Raw genomic sequence first — 18,905 nt, 5'->3', positions numbered from 1 at the left:
TTTGTCCTCCAAAGAGACAACGTCATTCTCTCTCTTTGTGGAGGAAAGGAGGAAAGGAGGAGGAGGAGGAGGAGGAGGAGGAGGAGGAGGAGGAGGAGGAGGCAGGGTCATCTAAAGAAGGGAAGGGAGAAGGGAGAGAGAAAGAGTAGAGAGAGATGAAGGTAAGCAAGGAGAAAGGAGCAGGAGGAGGAGGAGGAGGAGGAGGAGGAGGAGGAGGAGGAGGAGGAGGAGGAAGAAGGAGGAGGAGAAAGGATAGTTAACAAAAGGGAAGAAGGAGGAAGAAGAGAGAGATGAAAGGAAAAATGGATGAGCAAATTGAGGATGAGAAGGAGAGGAGATAAAGAAGATAAAAATAAAGAAAGAAGAGAAGAAGAAAAAATAAATAAAATAAGGAAACAAAGAATGAAGGAAGAACAGGGATGGAGAGAAGGAAGGAAGGAAGAAGAGGAAGATAGGAGAAGAAAAGGAAGGGAGGAGGAGGAGGAGGAGAAAAGAAAGGGAAGGGAAGGAAGAGGAGGAGAAAAGGAAGGGAAGAAAAGTAAAGTAAAGGAGAAGGGAAGAAAACGGAAGGAGAGAAGGGAGGAAAGGAGGGAGAAGGGAAGATAAGGGAGAAGGAGGAGGAGGAGGAAAGAAAAGAAAGGGAAGGAAGGTAACAGAAGATGAGGAAAGGAGGGGAGAAGAGGAAGGAAGAGGAGAAGAGAAGAAAAAGGAAGGAGAGAAGGAAGGGAATAAGGATAAGGAAGATAAAGATGAAGAAAAGGAAGAAAAAGAGAAGGAAAGGGAAGGAAAGGAGGGGAAGAGAAGAAGAAGGGAAGGAAAAGGAAGGGGAGAAGGAAGGGAAGGAGAGAGAAGGAAAGATAAGGACAAAGAATAAGGAAGATAAAGATGAAGAAAAGGAAGAAAAAGGGAAGGAAAAGAAGGAAAGGAATGAAGGAAGGAAAGAAAATAAAGAGAAAGAGAAAGAAGGAATAAGAAGGAATGAAGGAAAGGGGAGGAAAGGAATAAAGAGAAAGAGGAAGGGGAAGAAAGAAGGAAGGAATAGGAACGAAAGGAATCGATAAAAGGGAAAGAATGAAGGAGAAAGAGGAATGAAGAAATGAAGGAAGGAAAAAGAGGAAGAGAAGAGGGAAGAAAGAGTAGAGGAAGATAGAGGGTTGGGTCTTCTCTTCCTCCTCCTCCTCCTCCTCCTCCTTCTGCGCTCTGATACGTCGAGAGGAAATAGCCAAGTTTTTTTTTTTCACACTTCAAGAGCGCTTCTGCCTCTGAAAAGTCACTCCTCCTCCTCTTCTTCTTCCTCCTCCTCCTCTTCTTCCTCCTCCTCCTCCTCCTCTTATGTCCTTCTACTCCTCTTTTGCGTCATTCTCCTCCTGGTCTTCTGCTGACATTCTTTCCTCCTCCTCTTCCTCCTCCTCCTTTTCCTCTTCCACTTAATCTTCCTTTTTCTTTCTCCTTTTCTCTCCCTTATTCTCCCTCCCTCACACAACCTCCCTATCCCACCCTCATTCCTACACTCCCTCCCTTAAACAGTTCCTCATTCCCATATTCACCCTCCTCTCCCTTTCCCTCCCTCCCTGAACTCACGCCTCCCTTCCCTCCCTCAGGATGAACCAGCTGTGCAAGGTGTGTGGGGAGCCGGCCGCGGGGTTCCACTTCGGGGCCTTCACCTGCGAGGGATGCAAGGTGAGTCTGGTACACCTGTGGGTTATGTATGGGGGCTTTCAATGTCTTGTGTACTGCCTTCCTTCCTTCCCTCCCTTCTTTCCTTCATTCATTCTTCCTTATTTTCTTTGTTTTGTTTGTTTCTTTCTTTCCTTCCTTCTTCTTTCTTTCCTTTCTTCCATTCACTTTTCCTTCCTATTTTTTTCTTTCTTTTCTTCCTTCTTTCCGTTCTTCCATTCACTCTTCCTTCTTAATTTCTTTCTTTCTTTCTTTCCTTCCTTCCTTGCTTTCATTCTCTCTTCCTTCCTAATTTTCTTTCTTTTTTTCCATCTTTCTTTCCTTCTTTCCTTCCTTCCTTCCTTCCATTCATTCATCCTTCCTTCCTAATTTCCTCTCTTTCTGTCTTTCTAATCCGATCTAATTTCTCGTCTGTTTAATCCTCCTTCGTCTGAGAAAGAGGATCACAAGGAGAATCATACGCTGGGATAGGATCGAACACCTTCCCTTCTCTTTAAATTCCTCATTGCCGCCTTCTTAACCCTTTATTTACATATTTACACGCTTCTCTCTCTCTCTCTCTCTCTCTCTCTCTCTCTCTCAAGGACGAAGGGGAGAAGGAGAGATAAGGAGGAGAAAAAGGGGAAGAGGAGGAAAGGATAAAGGGGAGAGGTAGGGAGGAGAGGGAGAGAAGAGGAGGAAGGGAGATAAGGAAGAGGGAAGAAGGGAGAGGAGTGGCGGTTCATGAGGTCTTTCTCCCTATTCTCCCTATGAGTGAAGGACGGGAGGAAAGGAGAGTAAGGAAGGAGAGGAGGGAAGGGAGACTGAGGACAGGGTAAGGAAGGGAGGAGTTAAGGGAAGGGAGAGGGAAGGGTGAGATAGGTAAGGAAGGGAGTGTAAGGGAAGGGTAAGGAAGGTCAGTGAGGGAAGGAGATAGAGGAAGGGAGATAAAAGGAAAGGGAGGTTAAGGGTGGGGTGAAGGGAAATAAGGGAGATGTAAGGGAAGGGTAAGGGAGGGTATGAGGGAAGGGTGAACATAAGAACATAAGGAAGTTGAAGGGAGAGATTGGAAGGGAGAAGGGAGAGGGAGAAAAGGGAGAGGAAAGGGAGGGAGAGAAGGGAGAGGAAGAGGTAGCAGAAAAAAACCCAATAAAGAATGAGGAGAAAAAGGGAGGGAGAGGAATAGGAGGGAGAGAGAAGGGAGAGGAAAGGAAGGGAAGGAAGAGGAGGAGGAGGAGGAGGAGGAGGAGGAGGAGGAGGAGGGGTGATGTATAAGGTCATAAATCAATCTTGAAATATTAATCGTTTTGAGGTTAGTTATATAATGAGGGAGGGAGGGAGGGAGGGAGAGGAGGAAGAAAAGGGATGGATGGATGGAAGGAAGGAAGGAAGAGGGAGATAGAAAAAGAGATGGAGGAAGAGGAGAAAGAAGAGGAGGAGGAAGAAATAGGAAGGGGAAGGAAGGAAGGAAGGTTGGAAGGAAGGGAGAGGGAGATAGAAAAAGAGATGAAGGAAGAGGAGGAGGAGGAGCAGGAGTGAGAGGAGGAAGAGGAGGAACAACAAGGGGTGACCCAGGCTGACCTCCCCTCCTCCCCTTTTGTTGCTTGACCTCAAAATGTCTCCTTAAAGTACAGTTGCCCTTCTCTTTCCTTCATTTATATTATTTCCCTTCCCGTATTTCTATTTTTTTTTTCCGTTTCATGTTCTTCCCGTCCCTTCCTTTCTCTCCTCTTCCCTTCCCTTCCCCTCCCTTCCCTTCCCGTCCCGTCCCCCCTTCCCCCGTCCCCCCTTCTTTTCCTCCCTTCCCGTCCCGTCCCGTCCCGTCCCGTCCCGTCCCCTCCTTCCCTTTCCTTCCCGTCCCGTCCCGTCCCGTCCCGTCCCTTCCCTTCCCTTCCCTTCCCTTCCCTTCCTTTTCCTCCTGTCACTTCTCTTTCATCTCCCTTCGCGACCTTTTCAAAAGATAACAATAATAATGACTCAGCGATAATAACAATAACAATAATAATAATAATAATAATAATAATAATAATAATAATAATAATAATAATAATAATAATAATAAGAGAGAGAGAGAGAGAGAGAGAGAGAGAGAGAGAGAGAGAGAGAGAGAGAGAGAGAGAGAGAGAGAGAGAGAGAGAGAGAAAGAGAGGGGAGAGAACAGGAGGAAGGAGAGAAAGAGGAAAATGAGGAAAGAACTTGGAGGAAAATATGAAAAGGCGGAGGAAAAGTAAACAAAAAAAAATAGAGGAGGAGGAGGAGGAGGAAGAAGAGGAGGAGGAGGAGGAAGAAGAAGAGGAGGAGGAGGAGGAAAGAGGATCACAGGATTTAGCCTTTCTGTTGGTCTACACACACACACACACACACACACACACACACACACAGAGAGAGAGCGAGAGAGAGAGAGAGAGAGAGAGAGAGAGAGAGAGAGAGAGAGAGAGAATCCCTCGTAATAATACGTCACAAGACTCATCCTTCCTGCCTGACTTTGGGATAAGCGAAGAGAGAGAGAGAGAGAGAGAGAGAGGGAGAGAGAGAGAGGAGGAGGGAGAGAGAGGAGGAGGGAAGGAGGGAGAGAGGAGGATAAACATTCATTCCTCCTCCTCCTCCTCTCCCTCCTTTACGTCTCCTCCTCCTCCCTCCATTGAAGGATTGAAGGAAGGAGAGGAACAAGATGGAGAGAGAGATAGAAAGAGAGAGAGAGGAGAGGAAAGCGAACTACAACCTTCTATTTAAACCATTATTGTTATCTTACCATCACTACTACTACTACTACTACTACTACTACTACTACTACTACTACTTCTACTACTAAGCAAAACATTATCTTCCTCCCTTTCTCTCTTTCTCTCTACAGCAAGGTAAAAAAAAAAAAAAAAATCTACGTGTGTCTCTCCATAGAACTCCTTTGCTACGCTTTAATCTTTGTTCCCTTCACTGCCCTTCCTCCTGCCTGGCTATCTCGGGTCATTTCATATCATCTATTCCTTCCTCTATTTCTTTCAATCTTCCTTCTAATAAAATCCTCTACGTGTGTCTCTCCATAAAACTCCTTTGCTATCTTCTATTCTTTGTTCCCTTCACTGCCCTTCCTCCTGCCTGGCTATCTCGGTTTATTCCATATCGTCTATTTCTTCCTCTATTTCTTTCAATCTTCCTTCTAAAAAAATCCTCTACGGTGTCTCTCCATAGAACTCTTTTGCTATCTCCTATTCTTTGTTCCATTCACTCTCCTTTCCTCCTGCCTGGCTATCTTGGCTTATTCCATATTCTATCTATTCCTTCCTTTCTTTCAACCTTCCTTCTGTTACTTACTCTCTCTCATTAATCGTTCTGGAATATGAGTAAATGAGATAACATGCCTGGCTATCTCTGCTCATTTCATATTTAACTATTTCTTCCTTTATTTCTTTCAAACTTCCTTCTCTCTCTCTCTCTCTCTCTCTCTCTCATTAATCGTCTTGCAATATAAGTAAATGAGATAACATGTATTTCCCATTTTCTTTTTGTCTTCTACAATTGCACCCGTTTTCTCTTCTATCTTGGCTTCTCTAAAACGCCTCAAAATGTCTTTCAATAGTACATCTCCTCTTCTCTTTCCCTTCATTTACTTTGAGGAAGAGAGAGAGAAATGGAGAGAAGGAGGAAAGAGGAAACAATATAGAGAGAATTGACACCATGGAGGAAGTACTTGGGGTGGGTTCGTGTGTGATCGGGTGTATTTTTTTTATAGTGAAGGACGAAGGCAGATCAAGGGTAGTATCAAGACTAAAGAAATAAGAAAAAAAGACATTAGCGCTGCGTACATAGAGAGGCGATTTGACACCGTGGAAGAAGTACTTGGGGTGGGTTCGTGTGTGATCGGGTGTATTTTTTTTATAGTGAAGGACGAAGGCAGATCATGAGTAGAATCAAGACTAAAGAAATAAGAAAAAAAGACATTAGCGCTGCGTGCATAGAGAGGCGATTTGACACCATGGAGAAAGTACTTGGGGTGGGTTCGTGTGTGATCGGGTGTATTTTTTTATAGTGAAGGACGGAGGCAGGTCAAGGGTAGAATCAAGAGTAAGGCGATAAAGAAAACACATTGGCGCTGCTCTTGAATCTACGTAGTGCATAGAGAGGCGATTTGATCCTCCTCTTGAATCTCTTTAATTAGGATCTGAAACTCCTATGTGTGATCTGTTTCCTTGTGTTGTTAGTAATAATTTTCTGATGATTTTGCTCTCGTCTAAAAATTATGCATGAGTGTTTTGTGTTCCACTTGGAAAATCAGATGTGTGTGTGTGTGTGTGTGTGTGTTGTCGCCTCACCAACCCACACACACACAAACACACAAACAAACAAACACCGCTCGGGGGCATAACCTTGGCATGAATCCGCGTCATTCCAGCTCACGGGTGGACACTCTCTTCCTCCTCTTCCCCCGTTCAGCCTCACTGGGGACGGACTATTATCATCTATGCGGTGAAAGGGATGTTGATGGGGATGCTGGGAACGGGGGAGACGAGGAGAAATATTACACCTCATCACCATCATCACGCTTTCTAGTTATCAAGCTCCCTCAAGACCTAAAACATATAAGACTTTCCCTATTAAAACACAACACTATATTCACTACGTAATACAAACGGGCGGGGCAAGGAGACATTAAAACCCTCATCCTCCAAACCCTCAAAACCGTCACCTCGCTTTCTAGTTCTCAAGCTCCCTCAAGATCTCAAACATATAAGACTTTCCCTATTAAAACACAACACTATACTCGCTACATAATACAAACGGGCAGGGGAAGGAGACATTAAAACCCTCATCCTCAAAACCCTCAAAACCTTCACCTCGCTTTCTAGTTATCAAGCTCCCTCAAGATCTCAAACATATAAGACTTTTCCTATTAAAACACAACACTGTACTCGCTACATAATACAAACGGGCAGGGGAAGGAGACATTAAAACCCTCATCCTCAAAACCCTCAAAACCTTCACCTCGCTTTTTAGTTCTCATGCTCCCTCAAGACCTCAAACATATAAGACTTTCCCTATTAAAACACAACACTAAACTTGCTACATAATACAAACAGGCAGTGCAAGGAGACATATTAAAACCCTCATTATCACCGTCACCTCGCTTTCTAGTTATCAAGCTCCCTCAAGACCTCAAACATATAAGACTTTTCCTATTAAAACACAATATTATACTCGCTACATAATACAAACGGGCCGGTCAAGGAGACATATTAAAACCCTCATTATCACCGTCACCTCGCTTTTCAGTTCTCAAGCTCCCTCAAGACCTCAAACATATAAGATTTTTCCTATTAAAACACAACACTATACTCGCTACATAATACAAACGGGCAGGGCAAGGAGACATTAAAACCCTCATCCTCAAAACCCTCAAAACCTTCACCTCGCTTTCTAGTTATCAAGCTCCCTCAAGATCTCAAACATATAAGACTTTCCCTATTAAAACACAACACTATACTCGCTACATAATACAAACGGGCAGGGCAAGGAGACATTAAAACCCTCATCCTCAAAACCCTCAAAACCTTCACCTCGCTTTCTAGTTATCAAGCTCCCTCAAGATCTCAAACATATAAGACTTTTCCTATTAAAACACAATATTATACTCGCTACATAATACAAACGGGCCGGTCAAGGAGACATATTAAAACCCTCATTGTCACCTTCACCTCGCTTTTCAGTTATCATGCTCCCTCAAGACCTCAAACATACAAGACTTTTCCTATTAAAACACAACACTGTACTCGCTACATAATACAAACAGGCGGGGCAAGGAGACATTAAAACCCTCATCCTCAAAACCCTCAAAACCGTCACCTCGCTTTCTAGTTATCAAGGTCCCTCAAGACCTCAAACATATAAGATTTTCCTATTAAAACGCAACGCTAAGCTTGCTACAAAATATAAGCTGGTGGAGGAAGAGACATTACAACCCTTATTACCAACACCAGCGCTTTCCATTTATCAGTCTCCCTTAAGAAAACAAACATAATTATAAGACTCCTAAAAATGGAATAAATAAATCGCTCTCTTACACTCGCACTATAGAATAACACCCAGCGCAGAACGACACAACTTACCATTATCATTTCTCTCCCTTTATTTTTCCCTTCCCATGTTTCTATAATTTCTTTTCGTTCCATATTCTTTCCATTCCTTCCCTTCCATTCTCTCCCTTCGCTCGTTATCCCCGCTAAAGCTTTCCTCTATCAGTCACCCTCAAGGAAACAAACACACATGACCTTCCTAATACAACATCAACGCAGCTCTCAGTCTCACTACAAAAAAGTACCCTGGGCGAAACATCTTACCGTACCATCGTCAAAGTTTTCTGTCTTTCAATCATTGCTCATTACGCTCGCCAGTGCTTTCTCTGCGTCAGTCTTGCGTTAAGTACTTACAGATAAAACTCTCCTTTACTAAACACTAACGACACATGGCCGGGGAAACTATACCCAGCGGTCAACGAAACTTTTTAATTAATAGTTCTCAATATCCCCGTTAAGTGCTTTCTCTGCGTCAGTCTTGCGTTAAGTACTTACAGATAAAACTCTCCTTTACTAAACACAAACGACACATGGCCGGGGAAACTAAACTCAGCGGTCAACGAAACTTTTTAATTAATAGTTCTCAATATCCCCGTTAGTGCTTTCTCTGCGTCAGTCTTGCGTTAAGTACTTACAGATAAAACTCACTACTACTACTACTACTACTACTACTACTACCACTACTAAAATATGTTAGGCGTCAGTACACACAACATTATTTTCCGTCTTTTCTTTCCCTTCTCTATCAAGCAAGGGGAAAAACAAGGCTTGCATTGAGTCCCTTGGGTCGTATTACAAGACATTTCGCCGCCCAAGAACACGTATTTGACAAGGCTTTCGTAGGAGTTGTAGGCATTTCCGGGAGTAGTTTTATGAGCCTGTTGCTAGTAGTCTGACCCTTCCTCTGTACCGTGAACCTGAAGAAACACTTATTAGAACCCCACTGACCCTCTGTTTAACCTTTAGAAAGAGCTGATGTGAGAATCGAATATCGCCCTAATTGTGGTATTGTCAAACGCTTCCATCCCTCACATCATCTACTTCCAAAGGCCAATAAGGAGATCAGTCGGGTTCTAATGAGGGTCTTCTTAGGTTCACGGTACAGAAAAAGGGTCAGACTACCACCAGGGTCATAAAACTACCCCTGGAAATGCTCAAAACTTCTACGAAAGCCTTGTTCAAAATGTGTTTCTCTGGGTTCACGGTGCAGAAGAAGGGTCAAACTACCACCAGGGTCATAAAACTACCCCTGGAAATGCTCACAACTCCTACGAAAGCCTTGTTCAAAATGTGTTTCTCTGGGTTCACGGTGCAGAAGAAGGGTCAAACTACCACCAGGGTCATAAAACTACTACTGGAAATGCCCACAACTAGATGAGCCTTGTTCAGTATGTGTTTCTTTGGGTTCACGGTGCAGAAGAAGAGTTAAATTACCACCAGAGTCATATAACTACCCCTGGAAATGCCCACAACTAGAAAAGCCTTGTTCAATATGTGTTTCTCTGGGTTCACGGTGCAGAAGAAGAGTTAAACTACCACCAGGGTCATAAAACTACCCCTGGAAATGCTCACAACTCCTACGAAAGCCTTGTTCAAAATGCGTTTCTCTGGGTTCACGGTGCAGAAGGGTCAAATTACCACCAGGGTCATAAAACTACTACTGGAAATGCCCACAACTAGAAAAGCCTTGTTCAGTATGTGTTTCTCTGGGTTCACGGTGCAGAAGAAGAGTCAAACTACCACCAGGGTCATAAAACTACCCCTGGAAATGCTCACAACTTCTACAAAAGCCGTGTCAATTATGTGTACTCGGGCGACGATATGTTTAAGAATATGACCCAAAGACTTTCGGTGCCGCGGCGGACCAGACATCATTGCACCCCATCCCCATCACATCACACCCGCGCGGCCGATCGACAGCGCTCCCTTGGCGGCTCCTTACATAAGCCAAGGCTGCAGCGGCGGCGGGGTGTGTCCGTGGCCATCTTGTGCCGCCGCGCCGCCACCACGCCGCGCGCCGCCAGTGTTCTGCCGCCGCTGATGTCACCTCTATTCTGTGTGAGGCGAGGCCGCGCGCAACACAAATTGATGGGGCGGGCTGGCGCGTGGCGGAGTGTATGGGTTGTATTATAAAACAGTTCGTCGCCCAAGAACACATATTTGACAAGGCTTTCGTAGGACTTTTGGGCATTTCCAGTAGTAGTTTTATGAGCCTGGTGGTAGTCTGACCCTTCTTCTGTACCTTCTGTACCATAAAGAGAAACACCCTATTTGACAAGGCTATCGTAAGAGTTGAGGGCATTTCCAGGAGTAGTTTTATGAGCCTGGTGGTAGTCTGACCCTTCTTCTGTACCATGAACCTAAGAAACACCTATTTGACAAGGCTATCGTAAGAGTTGTGGGCATTTCCAGGAGTAGTTTTATGAGCCTGGTGGTACTTTAACCCTTCTTCTGTACCATGAACCTAAGAAACACCTATTTGACAAGGCTATCGTAAGAGTTGTGGGCATTTCCAAGAGTAGTTTTATGCTCCTGGTGGTGGTCTGACCCTTCTTCTGTACCATGAACCTAAGAAACACCTATTTGACAAGGCTATCGTAGGAGTTTTGGGCATTTCCAGTGGTAGTTTTATGAGCCTGGTGGTAGTCTGACCCTTCTTCTGTACCATGAACCTAAGAAACACCTATTTGACAAGGCTATCGTAGGAGTTGTGGGCATTTCCAAGAGTAGTTTTATGCTCCTGGTGGTACTTTAACCCTTCCTCTGTACCGTGAACCTAAAGAAACACTCATTAGAACCAGATTGACCTTCTCCTTGACCTTTAGAAGTAGCTGATGTGAGAAGCAAAAGTGTCTTTTCATACGGACTTATAGGTTGTCGTGAAGGGCGGGCGGGAGGCAGGAAGGACGGTCTCTGCGTCAGTCTGTGCTCGCAAACACTTCGGAGCCAACAGACACACACGTTTTATAAGTCTTTGATAGTTGTGGGCATTGCCATGGGTAGTTTTATGAGCCTGGGGATGCCTGGACAAGACTTCTGCATCGTGAATGTAGACAAACACTCATAAGACCCCGACTCGTCTACTTTTTTCGGCCTTTAGGAGTAGATGACGAGAGATGAGAGATGAGACATGAGAGATGAGAGGCGTCTGAGAATATCGACCTAACACACACACACACACACACACACACACACACACACACACACACACACACACACACACACACGTTTGGTAAGGCTTTCGTAGAGGTTGTATAATTGTTTCCCTGGGTAGTTTTATGACTCTGGTGGTAGTGTGACCCTTCTCCTGTGCCTTGAAACTACAAAAAATTTATTAGAACCCGGTCGATGTCCTTATTGGTCTTTGGAAATAGTTAATATAAGAGGCAGAGGCGCATAAGAGTTCCAACCTTTTAGCACGTATTTTCAAACACTTCCGAGTCTCAGTTGCTTGTAATACATAATGAGCAAAGATATGAAAATAAACGATATGCTGTTATAGATAAGAATGAAGCATAAACAAACACATACACATTTGGTAAGGCTTTCGTAGGGTTGTGTTAGTATTTCCACGGGGCGTTTGATGAGCCTAGCGATAGTTTGACGAGGCTTCTGCACCATGAACCCGAAAAACCCTCATGTGATTAAGATTTATGAAAGCGAATGTAAAAAAAATAATAAAAAATGAAGGGAAAGAAATAAAAGGGGGAATGAAAACTAGAAAAGAAAAGTACTGAAAGAAACGATAGTGACAGGAAACGAAGGCAATATAAATAAGCGAATTCTGAGTTTAAGCTTAAAAAATACGCTAATTCTGAGTTTAAGCTTAAAAAAGAGCAAATTCTGAGTTTAAGCTTAAAAAATACGCTAATTCTGAGTTTAAGCTTAAAAAAGAGCAAATTCTGAGTTTAAGCATAAAAATACGCTAATTCCGAGTTTCAAGGTTCAAAAATAAGGGAATTCTGATTTTCAAGCTTAAAACAATATGCGAATTCGGAGTTTCAAGCTTTCAAAAAATAAGCGAATTCTGAGTTCAAGCTTCAAAACACTAAGCGAATTCTGATTTTCAAGCTTAAAAAATACGCTAATTCTTGAGTTTAAGCTTAAAAAATACGCTAATTCTGAGTTTCAAGGTTCAAAAATACGCTAATTCTGAGTTTCAAGCTTCAAAAATACGCTAATTCTGTGTTTAAGCTTCAAAAATACGCTAATTCTGTGTTCAAGCTTCAAAAATACGCGAATTCTGAGTTACAAGCTTAAAAAATACGCGAATTCTGTGTTCTACGAAGCTTAAAAGTCTTGCAATGTTGAGGTGTTGATGATACTAAGTGCTAACTAAGTGAGGTGCAAATGGTTCGTCACGCCTAAAAAAAAGTGGAGTTGAGGTGATGGTGATGATGGTGGTGACTGGTGTTGAGATGGGAGTGGTGTTGAAGTGGTGATGGTGGTGGTTACAGGGGTGAGGCGCAGTGGTGTAGAGGTGGTGGTGGTGGTGTTGAGTGGTGTAGAAGGGGTGGTGGTGGTGGTGGTGTTGAGTGGTGTTGAAGGGGTGGTGGTGGTGGTGGTGGTGTCTTTGTGTTGGTGATGTGTGTTGGGGTGTGGCAGAACAGGTGTGTGTGTGTGTGTGTGTGTGTGTGTGTGTACGGAGAGAAAGAATGAATGAAAGATAAAAAGAAAAAGAAAGAAAAAGAAAGAAATAAGGAAAGAAAGAGAAGAAGAATGAAGAAGAAAAAAAAAAGAAAGGAAGAAAACAGAATGAAAGAAAAAGAAAGAAAGAAAGTGTGTGTGTGTGTGTGTGTGTGTGTGTGTGTGTGTGTGTGTGTGTGTGTGCTGGGAACAGGTGGGAAGGTGCAAGGTCGGGACAGGTGATCATACAGTCGGCAGGTGTGTGGGAGGGCTTCGATGTTTTGTTTTTTTGTTTTTAATTCTTGTTTTTTTTTTGTTTATATTTTTTTGTTTTGTTTTGGATTCGTTTTTTTATTTTTCGTTTTATTTGGTTTTATTTTAATTTTTTGTTTGTTTTAATTCTTGTTTGTTTTTAATTCTTCTTTTTTTCTTTTCAATCTTGTTCTTTTTTTTTTCTCCTTTAAGATACTTCCATTACTGTACTACTACTACTACGACTACTACTACTACTACTACGACTACTACTACTACTACTGCTACTACTACTACAACTCCTTCTACTACTATTACTGTTACTAATACTATAACTTAAAAGATACCTCCACCCATGTTTATTTTTACTACTACTACTACTACTACTACTACTACTACTACTACTACCACCATCACCACTATCACCAAACATCTACCACTAACCCTAATCTCATCACCACAATCACCATCACCACCACCACCATCACCACCACCTCCTGCACAACATCCGCGTGAGGGAGGTCAGGAGGTCACGCAGAGGTCACTATTGGAGGTCAGTGGAGGTCAATCTTGCCAGTCAACGCCTCGGACTAATAGAGGAGCATTGGCGCATCTGATTGGCTGATAGGCGTAAAGGGAGGCAGCTGATTGGCCCGATGAGATCAAGCGCGCGATTGGCTGAATGTTCTCACGCCCGGAGTTCGCGATTTCGGGTTTGGCGCGAAAGTTTAAATTCACTTATCGCGAATATTTTGATTTTTTGTTGTTGTTGTTGTTTTCATTTTTCTTCGAGTTGTGAAACGGTGAATTTGACTTGACTGTTTTTTTTTATCTTTGTTATTTAGTGTTATATTATTATTATTATTATTATTATTATTATTATTATTATTATTATTATTATTATTATTATTATTATTGCTATTATTATTTATTTCATTGCTATTGTTTTCCTCATTTTCTTTTTATCATTGTTATTCTTTTTTCCTCTTTTCCTTTCCCTATTTTCCTCATAACCGCGATTTTTCCTATTTTTTCTCTCTTTTTCCTCCTTTTTTTCCTTCCTTCCTTCTCTCCTTTCCTAAAACGTGGAGAAATGGAGGAAAAATGAGAGAGAGAGAGAGAGAGAGAGAAAGGGGGGTAGGGGAGGTTGACGCTGCTTCCCGTCCTAAGATCTCGATGTTGACGTAACGGTCTCTCTCTCTCTCTCTCTCTCTCATAGCATTTCTAATTCACCTCAAAATTCCTCACTAACATCAATCATTTGTTTCTCATTTCTTTCTATTTTTCCTCGCCCCTCTCACCCCACTCAACCCTCTTTCTATTCTTCTATGCCCACTCACTCCCATCACTCTTACGCCCACTCCCTATTCCCACTCATCCACTCCATTCTAGTCTCTCATACTCATTTACCACTCATCCCTAATACTTATAAGCTTGGTCCTAGGTCCCACTCATCGGTCCCACTCATCCCACTCCTATCTTCCCTTTCCTCATCCGTAACTCAGTCCAAGACCCCACTCAGCTACGTCCCTCTCTCCTCTCTTCTCACTGTCCTTCGCCCTCTCTATCCCACTCAAGGCTCCACTCATCCCTCTTAGTCCTTCCTCTTTTCTCAGCCCACTCCCCCACTCAGCCCTCTCCCTCTCCCCCACAGTCGTTCTTCGGGCGCACGTACAACAACCTGTCACAAGTGCACGAGTGTAAGAACGGCGGCCAGTGCGTCATCAACAAGCAGAACAGAACCTCGTGCAAGGCTTGCCGCCTCAGGAAGTGTCTCATGGTGGGCATGTCCAAGACGGGATCCAGGTGAGCAGGGCGCGGGGGAGGGGGGTGGCAGGGTGGAGGGAGGTGTAGGGAGTGTGAACCACCCGTGAACACTACCGGCCAGGCGGAGGGCAGCCGCCGCCAGGGAGGGAGGAATGAATGAATGGCTTCAGTTAAGGCTCGCGGCGGATCAGCAGCTGCGCGGAGTGATGGATCGGACTCCTGCAATCAATGTACAAACAACTGAATGTAAATTTATCATTGCAAATAGCATTAAGCACAAGGGAGTAAGGCAGGAGGAGGGGAGACTCCCTCACTTCCTCCTGCCTTCCTTCCTGGAGGCGGGGCGGCAAGGCGAAACTAACAGGTCTTCCCGCAGGTACGGCCGACGCTCCAACTGGTTTAAGATCCACTGCCTGCTACAGGAGCAGGCCGCCTTCAACGGCCAGCCGGCCACCAGCCTGCGGCCGCCCATCACACCCACGCTGCAGGACGGCTCGCTGCCCTACGTGGCGGGCCGCCTGCGGGACGCCATGGGCCACGAGGCGCCGCTGAGGCCACCCGCGCCGCCGCCCCACGACCTGCCCGCCGCGCTGTCCACGCTGACGGCCGCCACGCACCTCCAGCAGGTAGGCGGGGGTGGAGGGTGAGGAGGGGTGAGCAGCGGGGGATAGGTGTGAGTGGGATGACGAGGGAACGGGGTGAGCCGGAGGAGGGAGGGAGTGACGGGGTGAAGAGAGCTGAAGGATCGGAGTGTGAGGAGTGTGGCTGAATGGAAGGAAGAAAGGCGAGGCGGGGCGGAGGAATGGATGGGGCAAAGTGGTGTGAAGGGGAGGCAGGGATGGAGGAATTGGTGGATGGGGTAAAGTGGTGTGGAGGGGAGGCAGGGTGGAGGAATGGGTGGATGGGGTAAAGTGGTGTGAAGGGGAGGCAGGGTGGAGGAATGGGTGGATGGGGTAAAGTGGTGTGAAGGGGAGGCAGGGTGGAGGAATGGGTGGATGGGGTAAAGTGGTGTGGAGGGGAGGCAGGGTGGAGGAATGGGTGGATGGGGTAAAGTGGTGTGGAGGGGAGGCAAGGATGACGGGCAGGAAGGTATGGCAGGAAGGGTCAGGCTGTGGCAGGTGTGAGGGTGGAGGGCTGTGTCAGGGGGGAGGAGTGATGGAGGAGTGAGGGAGTGACAGACAGGCAGCCTCGTGGTGGGAGTGAAGCCTAACGCCTCGTGTCCACAGCGGGAGGGCGGCGGTGGCCCCGAGATGGATGGTCGCCGCGAGCAGCTGCTGGCGGCGCTGCGTCAGTGCCACGCCCTGGAGGCCCCGCGTCACGCCGCGGACCTGGACCTACGGCGACCCGTGGACCTGGAGGCGCTGCGCCGCCACCTGGAGCCCGAGGGGGAGCGCGCGGCGCCGCTGGCCCTACTAGAGTGGGAACGGCGCCTGCGGGAGGCGGCGCGGCGCGGCGCGCACCACCACGGCCTGGAGCGGAAGGCGCCGCCGATGGAGGCCAAGGCGCCGCCCGCCGCCTCGCCCGACATGGACGCCGCCTCCGCACCCGCCAAGGACGACTTCGAGCGGCAGTGCGGCGGCGGCGGCGGCGGGGGGCGAAGCTCCCCAGGCACCTGCGGCCTCATGACGGAGGAGGAGCGGCTCAACTTCTTGAAGGCGGTGGCGAGCCCCGCCCCCCCGCAGCCGCCCGTGACCTGCGGGGTGCGGGCGCCGCCCCCCCACGACCTGCTGACGTACTCGTCCCTCAACAACAACCTGTTCCCCTTCGCGCCGTGCCCGCCGCTCTGGTCCTCCGTCCTCCCCTTCCCGCCCCTCGCCAAGTTCTACCCGCCCCTGCCCGCCCCCGCTCCCCCCACGCCCCCCGCCCTGAAGCCCGCGGTGTTCGGCGCCCCCGAGGTGTCGCGCGCCGCCTCGCCGCAGCGCCTGGCCCAGGAGGACGCCGCCACCAAGAAGCGCTTCCTGGACGCCGTGCTGCAGGTGCAGCGCCGCAGTCAGACGCCCTCGCCGCGCCATGACGCCGCGCCCGCCGCCGTGCGCCCTCCCCACAGCGCCCACGCCTCGCCGCCCGCCGCCCAGGCCGCGCCGCACGACCAGCCCATCGACCTCACCGTGAGGCGGAAGCGCAAGATGGACAAGAGCGAGATCCAGTACCACCCCGGCGACGACAAGTGGCTGCGGGGCGGCGAGGACGACGACGACGACGACGAGGACGATGAGGTGGAGGAGATCCTGGAGGACGAGGACGAGGAGGAGGAGGTGGAGGAGGAGGACGAGGCGGTGGAGGAGGTGGTGGAGGAGGAGGGCAAGGCGGAGAGCGAGGGTCAGGTGGAGGTGCCCGTGAAGCTGCTCAAGCTGGACGCCGCGGGGGGGACGGTCATGGTGTGAGGAGAAGGAGGAGGAGGAGGAGGAGGAGGAGGAGGAAGGAAGAGGGAAGAAGGAAGGAGCATAATAATTAGTCAAGAAAGTGCCATGAGGGGGGCGCGCCTCGTGTCTTCTCTTCCTCCTTTATTCCTCGGAAGAAAAGAGAAGAAAAGAGAAGCAGAAACAACATTCATCCAGTGTGTTTCTCTCTCTCTCTCTCTCTCTCTCTCTCTCTCTCTCTCTCTCTCTCTCTCTCTCTCTCTCTCTCAATAAATCCGTATATCCTGTTTCCTCTCTCACAATGTCCATTTCGTGTTCGTTTCTTCTCCTTTTATTCTGTTCCACGTTCCGTCAAATGTTCATTGTTCCTTCTATTCCTTTTCCTCCTTCCTACGACTGTTCCTTAAGGTTCCGCGTGTTTCTAAAGGAGTCTGCTGTGTTCCTCTCTGTTCCACGTTCATTACCGTGTTCCGTGCCCTTCCCGTACCCTTGTTCCGTGAGTCTAAGTGTTCCGTAAGGTTCCGTAAAAGTTCATGAGTTCTCCAAAACCACATCGACCTCCTCCGTCAACCCATATGTTTCGTCCAATCTTCTGACCCCGTCCAGTGTTCCGCAAGTGTTCCTGACGTGCCTTTGTCGCCGAAATTGCTTGTGAAGTGTTCCGTAGTGTTACTTGAGAGCATTGCGGAGTTACGTAAGTGTTCCACCGCCATTAAAAGTGTTATATGAGTGATGACTGGTGTTCCAAGTGCTTCGTTGTGTTACTTTAAGTGTTGCGGAAGTCAATATATTTACTGTTGACGTTCCCCGTGTTTGAAGTGTTCCGTAGTGTTACTTGAAGTGCTGCGGAACTTAATAAGGGCGTTTGAGGTGTTCCATAATGCTACTTAAGGGGTTTCAAAACTCTTTTAAATGTACTAATGGCGTTCTCTGTATTCCAAGTGTTCCGCAGTGTTACTTAAAGTGTTGCGGAACGGTGTAAGTGTACTGCTGGTGTTCTTGCTACACTCTAAAGGATTCTACACTTATAAAACACTTGTGAAAAGGTTAAAAAAGTGTATATTAAGTACTCAAAAGTGTACAGTAGCATCCACCACTTAAGAAGCTTGTAAAGTGCTACTCATATTTTTTTTTCATTTTCGTTAAGTGTAAGTGAATCTCATGGAAACTTACAAGAGCTCTAAACGTGCTTTCTGAAGTGTTTTATAAGTGTTACTGAAGTGCCCGTGTGCTACTTATGTGGTGTTCCCTGGCGTAAAAAAAGTGTATTATCCATTTTCTACGCGTTCTTAAGTGTTCCGCGTCTCCTACCACAAAAAGTGCCAATTATATGCAGCAAAAAGATTGTAGTGTTTGAAAAAGTACTACTGAAGAGCCAACATCCTACTTATATAAGTGGTGTTTCCTGCCAAAAAGGAGCGTTTCATCTATTTTCTTTGTGTTCCTTAAAAGTGTTCCGTGTCAGAAAAAAAAGTGCCAATTGAATACGGAGAAGTGATTAAGTGTTTGAGAAAAGTGGTATTGAAGAGAGTATATTCCCTTGCTAACGTTCCATACTTCAAATCCTTCCTAAATAGTGTTCATCTACCCCTTCAGTGTGCTCCTTAAGTGTTCCGTGCGCTTATCATACGGAAGTGTCTCTAAAGTGTTCTAAAAGTGCTACTGAAGAGAGTATATTCCCTTGCTAACGTTCCATACTTCAAATCCTTCGTAAATAGTGTTCTTCTACCCCTTCAATGTGTTCCTTAAGTGTTCCGTGCACCAATCATACGGAAGTGTCTCTAAAGTGTTCTAAAAGTGCTAGTGAAGTGTCTTTGTTTCGCTCCATGTTCCGTGAGTTGCACTAAGTGTGCCTGTTTATATGTGTTCCGTAAGTGCTCCGAGATCCAATCCCAATACAGTGCCTATTCTATTTTAGTGTTCCTTAACGTTCCGTCCTATGAATGCAAAGAACTGGTACTTAACTGTTCAACTATTTCCATGTGTTCCGTAAGTGTTCCGTTTTCCAATCCCAATACAGTGCCTATTCTATTTTAGTGTTCCTTAATGTTCCGTCCTATGAATGCAAAGAACTGGTACTTAGCTGTTCAACTACTTCCGTGTGTTCCGTGAGTGTTCCGTGATGTTCCTTGACAGATGTTCCGTCCTCTGAAAGCAAGGGACTGGTAATTATATT

The 18,905-nt window shown here is 46.3% G+C and overlaps 1 protein-coding gene across 1 annotated transcript; it reads left to right on the top strand.

The window, feature by feature from the left end:
• The first annotated feature begins 1,602 nt into the window (after positions 1–1,602).
• On the top strand, positions 1,603–16,753 carry LOC126983447 (zygotic gap protein knirps-like). Its single transcript, XM_050836148.1, has 4 exons — positions 1,603–1,680; positions 14,257–14,408; positions 14,746–14,995; positions 15,596–16,753. Exons 1-4 carry the CDS (start codon positions 1,603–1,605, stop codon positions 16,751–16,753), a joined length of 1,638 nt encoding a protein of 545 aa, XP_050692105.1.
• Positions 16,754–18,905: the final 2,152 nt, after the last annotated feature.

This window comes from Eriocheir sinensis, chromosome 54 (assembly GCF_024679095.1).
Source record: "Eriocheir sinensis breed Jianghai 21 chromosome 54, ASM2467909v1, whole genome shotgun sequence".
Lineage (NCBI taxonomy): Eukaryota > Metazoa > Arthropoda > Malacostraca > Decapoda > Varunidae > Eriocheir > Eriocheir sinensis.
Note: the sequence above shows the minus strand (reverse complement) of the source record. Positions and strands in the feature narration are given on the sequence as shown.

Bases quoted from the DNA above. Each gene is read 5' to 3' on its own strand.
- LOC126983447 (XM_050836148.1), top strand. From the start codon at position 1,603: ATGAACCAGCTGTGCAAGGTGTGTGGGGAGCCGGCCGCGGGGTTCCAC. The intron at 1,681-14,256 runs GTGAGTCTGGTA...TCTCCCCCACAG, and splicing joins TCACCTGCGAGGGATGCAAG to TCGTTCTTCGGGCGCACGTA. The intron at 14,409-14,745 runs GTGAGCAGGGCG...GTCTTCCCGCAG, and splicing joins ATGTCCAAGACGGGATCCAG to GTACGGCCGACGCTCCAACT.